At 39.9% G+C, this 16,159-nt stretch overlaps 1 protein-coding gene across 2 annotated transcripts in view; it reads left to right on the top strand.

Moving 5' to 3' along the window:
* CCNT1 (cyclin T1) overlaps window positions 1-16,159 on the top strand; it is a 34,381-nt gene that overhangs the window by 11,305 nt on the left and 6,917 nt on the right. The window contains exons 3-8 of one of the 2 annotated variants that reach the window (XM_050746885.1): window positions 1,797-1,925; window positions 10,055-10,115; window positions 10,970-11,032; window positions 12,973-13,018; window positions 15,023-15,186; window positions 15,356-15,426. In XM_050746885.1, coding sequence (XP_050602842.1) covers window positions 1,797-1,925; window positions 10,055-10,115; window positions 10,970-11,032; window positions 12,973-13,018; window positions 15,023-15,186; window positions 15,356-15,426 — 534 coding nt within the window. The remainder of the gene's footprint in view (window positions 1-1,796; window positions 1,926-10,054; window positions 10,116-10,969; window positions 11,033-12,972; window positions 13,019-15,022; window positions 15,187-15,355; window positions 15,427-16,159) is intronic. The other variant, XR_007717471.1, reaches the window with a different exon arrangement.

Genomic DNA, 16,159 nt, shown 5'->3' with positions numbered 1-16,159 from the left:
TTCTAAATATTACTTTGTTTTAAAAATTTATTTTTATTAATTATCATATGTACATAATAGTTACATACATTTGTCATAAACATTTTTTAAACTGTTTTTCAAAATCTTTAGTGTCACTCTTGTTAAGAATCTTGGCTGGGTGAGGTGACTCACACCTGTAATCCTAGGAGTTTGGGAGGCAGAGACAGGAGAATCACTTGAGCCCAGGAGTTTGAGCAGCCTGGACAATGTAGGGCGACCCCATCTCTATTAAAAATAAAAATAAATTAACTGGGTGTGGTAGCGTGTGCCTGTGATCCCAGCTACTTCAAAGGCTGAGATGGGAATATATCAGCCTTCCACAGGTTGAGTGAAACTGTGATTATGACACCACTGCACTGCAGTTGGGTGACAGAGTGAGATGCTGTCTCAAAAAAAAAAAAAAAAAAAAAAAAAATTTGTGTTCCACATCCGATTATCTAATTTATTTAACTACTCAGTTTAGTGTTGAAAATGTGCTTTATTCCCCGATCAAAATACCTTTGTTCATACCCATTTTTCTCTGATCCTGTTTTGTTTATCCTAAAGTCTGAGGAATATATATGTAGTATGCTTCATATTCATCAGAAACAAATGTGAAGGAAATGAATCACTATGTTTACTTAAAACAATTCTTTTTAATGTGTGTCTGGAGATGGAGTCTCTCACTGTGTTGCCCAGGCTGGTCTCGGACTTCTGGGCTCAAGTGATCTCCCGCCTCTGCTTCCCAAAGTGCTGAGATTATAAACTTTGAACCACTGTACCTGGCCTAAAAAAATTTTGTTTTAAATTATTTTTGTCTCCTATGGTCTTGTCTGAAATGATTACTATGAGTTGAATTTGTGGAGAAAAACTTATTCTAGAAAAGTATGGCATAGATGACAGAGTTACAAATAAGTATTAGAATATCAGTTGTAGTCAGTAAAATGAAATATATGTTTAAATTCTGTAAAATTATTTATGTATTTCTTTGACTCCTGGTGAATTATAGCTCTTAACATTACCATCTTTGATTCATTGAAATATTCTTCATATTCAAGAAAAGTTCTACTTCCTGAAGTTTCCAAGATCACCAGGCTACATTTATGTCATATTGCTCTAATCTTTTATAAAGTTTGTTATCTACTTGTGTATTGACTTCAATTTTTCCCTCTTAATGCTTTTTATAAATAATGCCTTGCATATAATGCCATGCTTTGTATTTTTGAAAGATTTGATATGTATAAGTAATTGAGATGCAATTCACATACAATTAAATTCATTTGTTTAAATTATATAGTTCACTGGTTTTTAGTATATGCACAAAATTGTGCAACTATCAACACAATCTAATTCCAGAACATTTACATCAGCCCTCACCTATTAGCAGTTATTCCTATACTCCCCTCTCCCCAGCTCCTGGCAACCACTAAACTTTTTCTCTATATGGATTTGTGTATTCTGGACGTTTCAGTTTACTCCTTAAAAGACGTATTGAGTGATTTGATACAAACTTAATAAAGAATCTCATTTTAAATAGAAAACTGTCTGTTTACATCTAGTAGCTTCTCCCATAGATAGCTTTTAATGAGAGTTTGTCAAATAATTGGTGTTTAGAAGTGACATGGATTAATGGGTAGGAGAGGGGAAGATGCTAGAAGCTGGGGGGAAAGGGTAAAGAGGTGACAAAGTCGAGGCAAGTAAATAACTTGATTTGAGACTTAGCTCCTCTTTGGATCTATCTTGATCTATAAATGAATACATTGGTAATAAATATGATTTATTTTCTCTTCATTCAGTCTGTGGCTCCAGCAGCCTTGTTTCTAGCAGCTAAAGTGGAGGAGCAGCCCAAAAAATTGGAACATGTCATCAAAGTAGCACATACTTGTCTCCATCCTCAGGAATCCCTTCCTGATACTAGAAGTGAGGTAGGAGATTAATTACCCATCTGTTTTTCTTAATCTTTTTCTTTCTTTTTTTTACCGTACTCCCAAGCATGCCAGGATCTTTATATATTTCGATGCAACTTAATTTTATAACTTTGATTTGTTGAAGTTTGGATTGGGGTTATTAAAAGAACCTTTTAGTGTTTGTGTTTTCCTTAACAATAAAAATTCAGGCTGGGTATGGTGGTGGCTCACACCTGTAATCCTAGCACTTTGGGAGGGTAAGGTGGGAGAATCACTTTAGGCCAGAAGTTCAAGACCAGCCTGGACAACATAGCAAGACCCTGTCTCTATGGAAAAAAAAAAAAAAAAAGCCAGATGTAGTGGCTCATGCCTGTAATCCCAACACTTTGGGAGGCTGAGGCAGGACAATTGCTTGAGTCCAGTTCAAGACCAGCTCTGGCAACAAAGTGAAACATCCTTTTTACAAAAAAAGAAAAAAAAAAAAACCTGGACATGCTGGCTCACATCTTTAGTCCCAGCTACTTGGGAGACTGAGGTGGGAGGGTTGCTTGAGCATGGGATGTTGAGGCTGCAGTGAGCCATGATCATACCACTGCAGGCAACAGTGCCAGGACCCTGTCTGAAAAACAAAACGAAACATAAATTTTATGGCAAAAGTTGTGTATTTGTTGCAGTAAAATTTGAAAATACAGAAAAATGAAGAAGAAAGTATTTCTCAGATAAATTCTAGACCAATGGTCCCAGACGTTTTTTGGCACCCGGGACTGGTTTCATGGGAGACAGTTTTTACATGGACAGAGAGAGGGTGGGATTGGAGATGGTTTTGGGATGATTCAAGCACATTACATTTATTGTTCATTTTATTTGTTATTATTATATTGTTATACATAATGAAATAATTATATAACTCACCATAATGTAGAATCAGTGGGAGCCCTGAGCGTCTCTCTCTCTTTTTTTTTTTTGAGACGGAGTCTCGCTTTTGTCACCAGGCTGGAGTGCAGTGGCGCGATCTCGGCTCACTGCAACCTCCGCCTCCCGGGTTTAGGTGATTCTGCTGCCTCAGCCTCCCGAGTAGGTGGGACTACAGGTGCACGCCACCACACCTAGCTTATTTTTGTATTTTTAGTAGAGACAGGGTTTCACCATGTTGGCAGGATGGTCTTGATCTCTTGACCTTGTGATCTGCCTGCCTCAGCCTCCCAAAGTGCTGGAATTACAGGCGTGAGCCACTGCCCCCGGCCACCCTGAGCTTCCTTTCCTGCAACTAGATGGTCCCGCCTGGGGGTGATGGGAGACAGTGACAGATCATCAGGCATTAGATTCTCATAAAAAGCAGCAAATTAGATCCCTTGCGTGGGCAGTTCACCACAGGGTTCAAGCACTCCTATAAGAATCTAATGCCATGGCTGATCAGACAAGAGGCGGAGCTCAGGTTGGGCAATGTGAATGATGGGAAGCGGCTGTAAATACAGATGAAGCTTCACTCACTCGTCTGCCGCTCAACTCCTGCTGTGCGGCTTAGTTCATAACAGGCCATGGACCCCCTGTTAGAGAGACAACTGAAGCACAGGTATACTAATGAACCACTGTTATTTGTGGTTTCTTTTGTATAAATAGCTATGTGTGCATGTATTTTGTCTCTGGTTTTGTTTTTGTTTGCTTCCTATATCCCAAATATTTTCCCATCTGATGGATTCTCTACTTTTTAAAAATGTCTGGCTAGTATTTGATGACATATATGTGAATGTATGTAGTTTTAACCATTCTCCATGAAGAAGTCTAGACAATTTTAGCTTTTCATCACTATAAATGTTATGAAAAATATTCTTTTTTTTTTTTTTTTTTGAGACAAGGTCTCGCTCTGTTGCCCTGGCTGGCGTCCAGTAGTGTGATCATGGCTCATTGTGGCCTCGACCTCCCGGGCTCAGTGATCCCGCCGACCTCAGCTTCCTGAGTGGCTGGGACTAGGTGTGTGCCACCATGCCCAGCTAGTTTTTGTAGAGATGGGGTTTCACCATGTTGCCCAGGCTGTTCTCGACGTCCTGAGCTCAAGTAATCCACCCCTTTGGCCTCCCAAGTGCTGGGATTACAGGCGTGAGCCACTGCACCTGGCTGAAAAGTATTGTTATAAATTTTTGTTATGGATTCTTAAATTAGTAGTGTTACTAGTTATTTTTTTAACTTTTTTTTTTTTTTTTCCCCCGAGTTGGGAGTTTCGCTCTTGTTGCCCAGGCTGGAGTGCAGTGGCGTGATCTTGGCTCACCACAACCTCTTCTTCGCAGATTCAAGCGATTCTCCTGCCTCAGCCTCCCTAGTAGCTGGGATTACAGGCATGTGCTACCACGCCTGGCTAATTTTGTATTTTTAGTAGAGACGGGGTTTCTCCATGTTGGTCAGACTGGTCTTGAACTCCCGACCTCAGGTGATTCTCCCGCCCCAGCCTCCCAAAGTGCTGGGATTACAGGTGTGAGCCACTGCTCCTGGTCTATTTTTTTAACTTAAAGAAAATTATAAAAATTACTTATGCTTATGATAAAAGAATTCAAACACTTAAGAAACATTTAAAGTTAAAGTTGGCCTCTTCTCCTAGGAAGATAGTGCCAATTACTGTTTGATATGTATTCTTTCAGATCTTTATCCTGCACATGTACACAGGGCTTTTTTTGTTTTCTTCCATCCTTTTTTGACTTTATTAAAGAAGGAAAAGGCTGGACATGGTGGCTCATGCCTGTAATCCCAGCGCATTGGGAGGCTGAGATGGGAGGATTGCTTGAGCCCAGGAGTTCAAGACCAGCTTGGGCAACATGGTAAAACCCCTTCTCTACCAAAAATACAGAAATTAGCTGGGCATGGTGGTGCATGACTGTGGTCCCAGTTACTCGGGAGGCTGAGGTGGGAGGATTGCTTGAGCCTGGGAGGCAGTGGTTGCAGTAAGCTGAGATGGCACCATTACACTCTAGCCTTGGTGACAGAGCCAAACTCTAAAAATAAAATAAGATGTAAATAAAATATATAAAATAAAATAGAAGGAAAACTCTCTCCTGCTTTTAGAAGCCAGTGATTGGGGAGTGATGATAAATTGAGAGGTCTGACACTTGTAAGCGATTGGAGAAAAATAATGTATTTGTGGTGAGACTACATTATTTAAGTCTCTTACAATGAATGTGCGGCTTGTCCTTTATGAAATAAATAAATGAAATTGTGTGTTTTCTTCTGATCATGTTGTAGAAAGATTTTTTGGGTGGCAGGAGAGATTTTTGTTTGTTTTTAGTAATAGTTCTTCCTAATAATGTTTGCATAGCAGTGTCTTCATTCGTTTTTCTGTTTAAGCCATACCAGTAGCTCTTGTGGAAAGAGTGATTGCTCTGGACTTTGTTTAGGTTTGAGACTAGTTAATGCCATTGGTCTATAGAATTGAGTTAACAAAATTAAACAAAAATAAAATAATCCACACTTTTTTCTTCTCGAAAGTGTATTTATGTAACTTCTCACCTGAGTCTGCAGTTCTTGTGAGTTGGTTAGGGAGATGTTTTCTCCTCTATATGGAAAGGAGAAACTAGTGTAGTTTTAAGTCCTTATTGACATATTCAAATCATAAAGTTATGAAAAGGGGGATCTTGATCTAGACCCCAAGAGAAGGTTCTTGGATTTCATGCAGGAAGGAGTTCAAGTTGCGTCACAGAGTGCAGTGAGAAGATAGTCGATTGAAAGCTATGCAGTTACAGAGTAGGGAGTCCTCAGAAAGCAGGAGAAGGAATGTTTCGTCTTTGTTTTAAGCATTTCTTTTTTTTTTTTTTTATTAAATTTTAGTTTTTGAGACAAAATCCTACTCTTGTTGATCAGACTGGAGTACAGTGGCACGATGGTGGCTCAGTGTATCCTTGACCTGCCTGGGCTCAGTTGCTCCTCACACTTCAGCATGCCAAATAGTTGGGACTACAGGCACACACCACCATACCCCGCTAATTTTTCTATTTTTTTGTAGAGACAAGATTTTGCCATGTTGCCCAGACTGGTCTCTACTCATGGGTTCAAGCTACCAGCCTGCCTCAGCCTCTCAAAGTGCTGAGATTACAGGTGTGAGCCACTGTGCCCAGCCTCTTAAGCATTTCTTATATAGGCATCTTCTCTGTGTAAAAGCTAAGCTATGTCTACATGCAAGTGGGTTGACATTGTGACAAAATGTATTATTTTGTTGATTTAAAGAAAACGATCTTTGGCATTTTAGTGTGTAAGCACATCAAAGCATAACTATATTTAAAAAGCATATATTTTGTGCTTTCAAGATATCTGGACATTTTGTTGTTGTTGTAGTTTGTTCTTGCAGGCATTATTAAGCTACTTCCTTAGCTGCAAATGTCTTATGACCATGGGTCATGACTTGCAAGGAATGTGCCTTGGTAGTTGTAAGATGAAGGTGATTTTTAAAATGATGTTACCATGGCTATCCTGGGTTCCTGTTTCCTTAAGAGAAAGCGAACTGTAATTTAGGTCTTTTAACTACTGACCCAGGTCTCATTTTCTTAGAGCTCTAGACCAGTACTGTCCAATAGAAATATAGTGGGAGCCACATATTTAATTTAAAATTTTTAACTTTTCATTAAATTTCATTAAAATCCTAGTTTTTAAAAAAGAAAACTATATATATAATATACAATAAAATGATTATATATAAAGTATATGTTTAACATATAAATGTATAATGCAATAGATATTTGACATAAATACATATATTTAACCCAGTATGTCTAATACATGGGCATTTTAGCATATAATCAATGTTAAAAAGTTATTAATGGGTTATTTTACTTTTTTTTTTTTTTTTTTGAGAGACTCGTGTTGTGCAGGCTGGAGTGCAGTGGTGTGATCTCGGCTTATGGCAACCTCGGCCTCCCAGGTTCAAGTGATACTCGTGCCTCAGCTCCCAAAGTAGTTAGGACTATAGGTGTGCACCACCATGCCCAGCTAATTTTTTTTTTTTTTTTTAAGATGGAGTCTTGCTTTGTCACCCAGGCTGGAGTGCAGTGGCGCAATCTTGGCTCACTGCAACCTCCACCTTCTGGGTTCAAGTGATTCTCCTCCCTCAGTCTCCTGAGTAGCTGGGACTACAGGCATCTACCACCATGCCCGGCTAATTTTTTTTGTATTTTTAGTAGAGACGGGGTTTCACCATGTTGGTCAAGCTGGTCTTGAACTCCTGACCTCGTGATCTGCCCACCTTGGCCTCCCAAAGTGCTTGGATTACAGGTGTGAGCCACCGCGGGGTCTCGCTATGTTGCCCAGACTGGTCTTGATCTCCTGGACTCAAGTGATCTGCCAACCTTGGCCTCCCAAAGGCTGGGATTATAGGCATGAGCCACCCTGCCCAGCTCTACTTTTTAAAATTTTTTAGACGGAGTTTCTCTCTTGTTGCCTAGGCTGGAGTGCAATGGCGCAATTTTGGCTTACCACAACCTCCCCCTCCCAGGTTCAAGTGATTCGCCTGCCTCAGCCTCCCGAATAGCTGGGATTACAGGCATGCGCCACAATGCCTGGCTAATTTTTTGTATTTTTAGTTGAGACGGGGTCTCTCCATGTGGGTCAGGCTGGTCTTGAACTCCCGACCTGAGGTGATCCACTGGCCTCGGTCTCCCAAAGTGCTGGGATTATAGGCGTGAGCCACTGCGTCCAGCCAGCTCTGTTTTTTTTGAGACAGAATCTCATTTTGTTGCCCAGGATAGAGTGCAGTGGCAAGATTATAGCCTCCTGCAGCCTCATACACCTGGGCTCAGGTGATCATTTCACCTCAGCCTTCCAAGCAGGTAGGACTATAGCTGCATGCGACCACTCCCAGCTAATTTTTATTTTTTTGTAGAGATGGGGGTCTTACCATGTTGCCCGGGCTGGTCTTGAACTCTTGACGTTCAAAGAATCCTCCCACACTGGCCTCCCTAAGTGTTAGAATTCCAGATGTGAGCAACCATGCCTCGCTACTTCTTTTATTTTTTCTTTTTTTGAGATGGAGTCTCGCTCTGTCACCCAGGCTGGAGTGCAGTGGCATGATCTCAGCTCACTGCAACCTCTACCTCCCGGGTTTAGGCAATTCTCTGCCTCAGCCTCCTGAATAGCTGGGATTACTACCTGCATTCACTCTATGGAACAGGCCAAGGTTCACACCCACCATCACGCCCAGCTAGTTTTTTTTTTTATTTTTATTTTTAGTAGAGACAGGGTTTCACCATATTGGCCAGGCTGGTCTTGAACTCCTAACCTCATGATATAGCCGCTTCAGCCTCCCTAAGTTCTGGGATTACAGGCATGAGCCACCGCACCTGGCCCATTCTTTATTTTTTAACTGTCTAAAAAATCCACTTTATTTTATGGTTATAGCACGTTTCAATTTAGACTAGCTACATTTCAAGTGATGAATGGCTACATGGGGCTAGTGGCTGTAGCTTTGTCTGGCAGAAATCTGAGCGAATTTTCTTATTACCTTTTCCTTTGAACTCTTCTGCTACTTTTTAGAAACCTAGCATGGACCCAAAGGGGAAGGTCTAATAGGAGTCAAATGTTTGATATCAATTAAATGCTTACAGTATTGTAGGAAGGTTCTGCAAATGTATTTTGGTGATGTTGAAAAATATATACTTTATGGCCAGGTGCGGTGGCTCACGCCTGTAATCCTAGCACTTTGGAAGGCTGAGGTGGTCGGATCACCTGAGGTCAGGGGTTCAAGACCAGCTTTGCCAATATGGTGAAACCCCGTCTCTACTAAGTATACAAAAATTAGCCGGGTGTGGTGGTGGGCGTCTGTAATCCCACCTACTCGGGAGACTGAGGCAGGAGAATTGCTTGAACCCGGGAGGCAGAGTTTGCAGTGAGCCGAGGTCATGCCACTGCACTCCAGCCTGAGCGGCAGAGCGAGACTTCCTCTCAAAAAAAAGGCTGGGTTCAGTGGCTCACGCCTGTAATCCCAGCACTTTGGGAGGCCAAGGTGGGCGGATCACCTGAGGTTGGGAGTTTGAGACCAGCCTGACCCACATGGAGAAACCCCGTCTCTCCTAAAAATACAAAATTAGCCAGGCGTGGTGGTGCATGCCTGTAATCCCAGCTATTCGGGAGGCTGAGGCAGGAGAATTGCTTGAACCCGGGAGGTGGAGGTTGCGGTGAGCCAAGATTGTCCCATTGCACTCCAGCCTGGGCAACAAGAGCAAAACTCCAACTCCAATATTGTCCCATTGCACTCCAACCTGGGCAACAAGAGCGAAACTACAACTCCAAAAAAAAAAAAAAAAAAGAAAAGAAAAAAATACATATTTTGAATTTTCTTATGTCTAAATCACAGAAACCATAAAACCTTAAATATTAGCCTGAAAATAAACCAAATATATGGTGCTTTTTCTGTAGCCATATCTAAAGTGTTATCTCTCAGCATACTACTTATTTATTTTATTTTTTATTTTTATTTTTTTTTTTTTTTGAGACGGAGTCTCGCTCTGTCGCCCAGGCTGGAGTGCAGTGGCCGGATCTCAGCTCACTGCAAGCTCCGCCTCCCGGGTTCACGCCATTCTCCTGCCTCAGCCTCCCGAGCAGCTGGGACTACAGGCGCCCGCCACCTCGCCCGGCTAGTTTTTTTTTTTTGTATTTTTTCAGTAGAGACGGGGTTTCACTGGGTTAGCCAGGATGGTCTCGATCTCCTGACCTCGTGATCCGCCTGCCTCGGCCTCCCAAAGTGCTGGGATTACAGGCTTGAGCCACCGCGCCCGGCCACTACTTACTTATTTATTTTTTAAAGAAAATCTGTACTGAATGGGCATAAGGGATAAAAATTGTGTTTCACAAAAAAATTAGCCGGGCGTAGTGGTGTGCTCCTGGAATCCCAGCTACTTGGGAGGCTGAGGCAGGGGAATTGCTTGACCCAGGGAGGTGGAGGTTGCAGTTAGCCAAGATCACGCCACTGCACTCTAGCCTGGGTGACAGAGGGAGACTGTCTCAATAAATAAATAAATAAATAAATAAAAGATTGTACTTCAGTTCTTAACTCTACCTCCTAATTCCACCCATGCCTTTTATTGTTTTGGTTTCCCTGGAAGGGATTGTTAGAATTGTTTATACTTTATATATTGTGCCTTTGTAGGGGATAATTTCTGTCTTCTCACTTTTAGGCTTATTTGCAACAAGTTCAAGATCTGGTCATTTTAGAAAGCATAATTTTGCAGACTTTAGGTAAGCTTATCTTCCTTTGAAACATTTTTTAAAATTATGCAATAAAATGATTTGATTTTAAATATTTGTTCAATAGGAAGAATATTTATTGGGAAAGTTCTCGTAGTGTCCCTCTGTTTCCAGATTATAGAGGTTGTAGAGCTGAGTTTAACTTTGGCCTGTTCCGTAGGGTGAATGCAGGTAATACAGCTGACCTTTGAAACAGCAGTCAGTGGGTTATTATTTTTTTCATTCTAGGGTTCATTATTTGCTTTTTAAGTTTTGGTGACTTTTACCCTCAAAAATTATGAAAACTATCTAAAGGATGTTTTTCCTTCCATGGATCGTTATGGGCTGTAACAACATTTGTTTTTAAAATGGTAACTAGTGTTTAGAACAGCAGAGTGAAAGTGGGGGGACTTAAGCTTTAGTGGTTGCATGGGCAACTCTGATGATACTGTGTTATTATCTGTTATTTTCATCACATAGGCTGCCTTTAAAAGTTTAGAAAATATGAAAATACAGATTTTGTTTTTCCTTGTTCTTTTGGGCTATCATTTTTCTCTTAGGTAGGGTAAGGTTTCATGAGTTGTATGTCAAAGTTATTGGTGTAGGTACAATTTTTTTTGCACATATATATACATGATGAGTTCTTCAAAGTTTATTTCTCAAGTTAATTCTAGTTAACTTTTTTCTTAAAATACCTTCAAGTTATATTTCATGGGACAATGATATTTTTCTGGTGGAATAAATTTCTATTAATATTTTAATGTGGAAACCAGTAAGGTATAATTCACAATCAGTTATCCTTGTAGCATAATTTGTAAAATGTAAACTACTTAATAGTTTTTTAACCAATTACTTTTTCTTTTAAGGCTTTGAACTAACAATTGATCACCCACATACTCATGTAGTAAAGTGCACTCAACTTGTTCGAGGTAAGGAATCCCAACTTATGAAGACTATCTCAAATTGTTTTCTCATTTAGAGGTTGTGGTTTGTGGCGGACAATATATAACAGTTCTGCTTTGGCCAAATTTAAAGGCCTACTTGGCTTAAATCACAATGAGTTGTTCTGATTTGATGTTTTTCTGTTGGGTTCTTACAAGTAATGTTTTTAGATGGTCTCTAGTTAAAGAGAGCTAACCTCTTGAGAATGTTTGTCAAAGTTGGGCAGGTTTTGAAGAGTTATTTAACAGCAATTTTAAGAAAGTCATGAGGAGTGGGTGATCTTATTTTAATTCTGGGGTTGATTAAAGGCCCCCTAGAGGATCATATAGAATTTATTTGGACTTTCTGTGATTTACAATCCCTTGAGAACTTTTCTTTTTAATTCTGATTTAACAATATTAGGTATAATTGAAAGAAACTCTCTTATTTAGTTTAAGTAGTATCAAGAATATCTGAACACTATTGTGCCTTTAAGTCCTTTTATGATTTTGTAGGCCAAACTGATAATTGGTCTTACTTTACATTTTACTAATATGTGTTTCATGTGAAAATCCCCAAATTTTCCCGAGTTCTTTATATTTGAAAGTATTTAAATGTTATATTGAACAAGGATAAGATTAGAGATGGATGTATGTGAATATTGAGAAGACTGTGTCCTAAAGAAGATAAAAATTTGCTTTGTCACCCAGAACGGTTTGTTTTGGAAGAAGTTAAATTTTTTCATTGTAATATATTACATTATTTGATGATTTGGGGATTAAATCACAGGCTACTTAATTAAAAACTTTTTTTTTTGAGAGGGAGTTTTGCTCTTGTTGCCCACGCTGGAGTGCAGTGGGACAATCTCAGCTCACTTCAACCTCTGCCTCCCGGGTTCAAGCGATTCTCCTGCCTCAGCCTCCCGAGTAACTGGGATTACAGGCATGTGCCACCACACCCGGCTAATTTTGTATTTTTAGTAGAGACGGGGTTTCTCCATGTTTGTCAGGCTGGTCGTAAACTCCCAACCTCAGGTGATCCACCCGCCTCGGCCTCTCAAAGTGCTGGGATTCCAGGTGTGAGCCACCGCGCCTGGCCTTAATTAAAAGCGTTCCTTAGGGACATGGATGCAGCTGGAAACCATCATTCTTAGCAAACTATCACAAGAACAGAAAACCAAACACCGCATGTTCTCACTCATAGGTGGGAACTGAACAATGAGATCACTTGGACTCAGGAAGGGGAACATCACACACAGGGGCCTATCATGGGGAGGGGGGAGGGGGGAGGGATTGCATTGGGAGTTATACCTGATGTAAATGATGAGTTGATGGATGCAGCACACCAACATGGCACAAGTATACATATGTAACAAACCTGCACGTTATGCACATGTACCCTACAACTTAAAGTATAATAATAATAAATAAATAATAAATAAATAAAAAATAAAAAAAAAAATAAAAGCGTTCTTAACAGCAAAAGTCACTTTTCTGAAATATGTCAGTCTTCTAGGTTCTAATCTTCTTTCTAGATCATCTTAGTTCATCCTGTAGTTTAGTGTTTCTCAGTGAATCCTTACATCAGAATCTCTGGGTTACTTGTTAAAAAAATGCTTGCACCCTTCTCCAAACATTTAATGAAATTTTAGGGAGCATGTCCAAGAATTGCATTTTAAACAAGTACCTCACGTATGTGGTATGCAGAATAAAGCTTGAGTACCTAGATCTGGAAACAGCATAATTATTAATGTTAAAATAAAAAATCACTGATCTGTCTACTTTGGCAGAATGTAAACATCAGGTTTACAGGGACCATGTCTGCTGTCTCATTTGCCATTATATTCACAGTACCTTGCAAATACTAAATGCTTACTAAATATTTGTTGAGAATGAATGGAACTAATAAGTTTTTTCCTCCCCCACCCCTGACTTTTTTTTTTCTTTAGCAAGCAAGGACTTAGCACAGACTTCTTACTTCATGGCAACCAACAGGTTTATATTTTAATTTTTTTTCTCTTCTATTTTTGGTATAGGACTTTACTTGGGTTTGATACAGTGTGCTATAGACAATTCTCTGGTGAATATTGATTTTTCTGCACAGTTTTCATGTTGTACTTTAAATTTCCATGTTACTTTTTAATTTTCTAAAGTTATGTAATTATTTAGTACTGATTTTTTTGATAACCTACTCAATTCTGCATGATAGTGACTGAAAATCTAATTTGGAGGATTCTGCAATAATAATAATAATTTTTATATATATATATATTTCTTTTTTATTTTTTTTTGAGACGGAGTCTTGCTCAGGCTGGAGTGCAGTGCCGGGATCTCAGCTCACTGCAAGCTCCACCTCCCAGGTTCATGACATTCTCCTGCCTCAGTCTCCTGAGTAGCTGGGACTACAGGCGCCCGCCACCATGCCCGGCTAATTTTTGTGTTTTTAGTAGAGGTGGGGTTTTACTGTGTTAGCCAGGATGGTCTCGATTTCCTGACCTCGTGATCTGCCCACCTCAGCCTCCCAAAGTGCTGGGATTACAGGCGTGAGCCACTGCGCCCAGCCTATATATATATGTGTGTGTGTGTGTATATATATATATATATATATATTTTTTTTTTTTTTTTCTTTTAAAGACAGAGTCTTACTCTATCTGCCAGGCTGGACTGCAGTGGTGTGATCTTGGCTCACTGCAACCTCTGTCTCCCGGGTTCAAGTGATTCTCCGACCTCAGCCTCTTGAGTAAGCTGGAATTACAGGCTGGCACCACCATGCCTGGCTAATTTTTTTGTATTTTTAGTAGAGATGGGGTTTGGCTATGTTGGCTAGGCTGGTTTCAAACTCCTGGCCTCAAGTGATCCTGCCTGTCTTGACTTTCCAGAGTGCTGGGATTACAGGGGTAAGCCACTGCACCCGGCCAATAATTATATTTTAAAATGTTCCTTTTTCTTCCCCCTCTGTCAATCAACGGGCACTTATGGATGTAAAGCGTTTCAGTCCTTTTCCTTCTTCCCTTTTAAAGAAAAGTAAATGAGATTGTGGGCGCAGTGGCTCACACCTGTAATCCCAGCACATTGGGAGGCCAAAGCTGGTGAATCACTTGAGTCTAGGAGTTCGAGACCAGCCTGGCCAACATGGTGAAACCACATCTTTACTAAAAAATACAAAAATTAGCAGGGTGTGGTGGCACATGCATGTAGTACCAGCTACTTGGGAGACTGAGGCACTAGAATTGCTTGAATCCAGGAGGCAGAGGTTGCTGTGAGCTGAGATTGCCCCACTGCACTGCAGCCTGGGTGACAGAGAGAGAGAGACTCTGTCTAAAAAAAAGTAACTGATTAGTACATAACTTGTATTACCAAATGACTTGCCCAACATTGTTAGTTAATGGAAACCAAAGATCCCTAATAACTGTCAGGGCTAAGAAGTTCATTTTTATAGCCTGTTATGAGAAAGTTTTGAAATAAACCAACGTATTTATACTTGAGAGAGTAGTTGTCCATTCATTATTTTAAATAGACCAGAACTATGATTGGTGAGAAACAAATTATTTTTAAGATATTTTCTTAAGTATTTGATTTATGGATTACACAGACCAAAAAGCTTACAATTTTCCTTAGGATCTGAGCTTAGTCTCAGGATAATAGGTAATAAATATTGACTTCTAGGCTTGAATACTGGCCCAGAAGTCAATGTTTTAAAGAACTTGAATTCCCAGCCTTTTTACTTTTTTCATTTTTTTTGGCTCTGGTCAATGTGTAGATTAAGTGATGTGTATTCAAGAGGTGAAAAATGTTGTTACCTGAACAGGTGGGTTAATAGGAAATTATATTGAGTGCTAGATCAGAGCATTGCAGATTTCTTACCCTTCTTACTCTCCTGTGTATTTTTAAGCCTTTTTTTTTTTTTTTTTTTTTTTTTTTTAAATAATGGAGAGTTTTAGCTTTGGGTTGAGAATTGAGAGCTCATGACACTCTCTGTTTTCTTCCCTCTGATGTCAGCCTGCATTTGACCACATTTAGCCTGCAGTACACACCTCCTGTGGTGGCCTGTGTCTGCATTCATCTGGCTTGCAAGTGGTCCAATTGGGAGATCCCAGTCTCAACTGACGGGAAGCACTGGTGGGAGTATGTTGACGCCACTGTGACCTTGGAACTTTTAGATGGTAAGTTTTAGAGTAAGGGACCTTGAAAAGCACTTGCTGTTGATCTGTCACATAGCTGGCCAAAGGTGACTTGATTCAGATGAAAATAGTTAGTTAGTAGTTGAGGTTATTCTTGTTTCATTACTTCTGTTTCTCTCAGTCTTTCTTGAATGTTCTGTTTTATTTGTAGAACTGACACATGAGTTTCTACAGATTTTGGAGAAAACTCCCAACAGGCTCAAACGCATTTGGAATTGGAGGGTAAGAATCATTACTGTCAGCTTGTGGACAAAATCAATTTCTTTTGACTGCAACAGTGAATATACCAGTATTGAATATTGACCTTAGGTTTGGAATTTCCCTTTTTATAGTTACACAGTAATCATGACTTCCACTTCATACCTTGGATACTGTTGTAGAAGTCAGTGTCTCTATGGGATAGCAGGATTTGCTTTTCATTGTGTAACTCCTGTGATATGATCATTTGGGCAGTAACACTGGTTGAGTATTTTCTGTGTGGAAACTGGTAGGGAAAAAACATGGCTTCTCTGAGTCATGGCTTTTCTGGGTATTGGCTTCTGGTAGAGGCAAGATAGAGAATTACAAGGTTAGAGCTGGTATCATAATACCTACTTATAAAATGGATTTTAGAAATTTTGTTTTTATATAGGTTGTAGTCTAAAGTTGTATATCAAATATTTGGCAAAGTCTTAGGAATAATGGAATCATTCCTTTTTTTGTTCAGATATAAAGCTTGTTTTCAGATGTTTCCATTATTTTCTCATAAATCCAGACAGATAAAGTTAATTTCATTCTCCTGAGTTGAGTGAGTGGCAGAGAGTGAGTTTGCCTCTTAGAAGCCTGAGATTAGAAGTAGGCTTGAGAGGCCGGGCATGGTGGCTCATGCCTATAGTCCCAGCACTTTGGTAGGCCAAGGCAGGCAGATCAACTGAGGTCAGGAGTTCGAGACCAGCCTGGCCAACATGGTGAAACC

This window comes from Macaca thibetana, chromosome 11, assembly GCF_024542745.1.
Source record: "Macaca thibetana thibetana isolate TM-01 chromosome 11, ASM2454274v1, whole genome shotgun sequence".
Classification (NCBI taxonomy): Eukaryota; Metazoa; Chordata; class Mammalia; order Primates; family Cercopithecidae; genus Macaca; species Macaca thibetana.
This window is presented reverse-complemented; position numbering and strand designations above follow the sequence as displayed.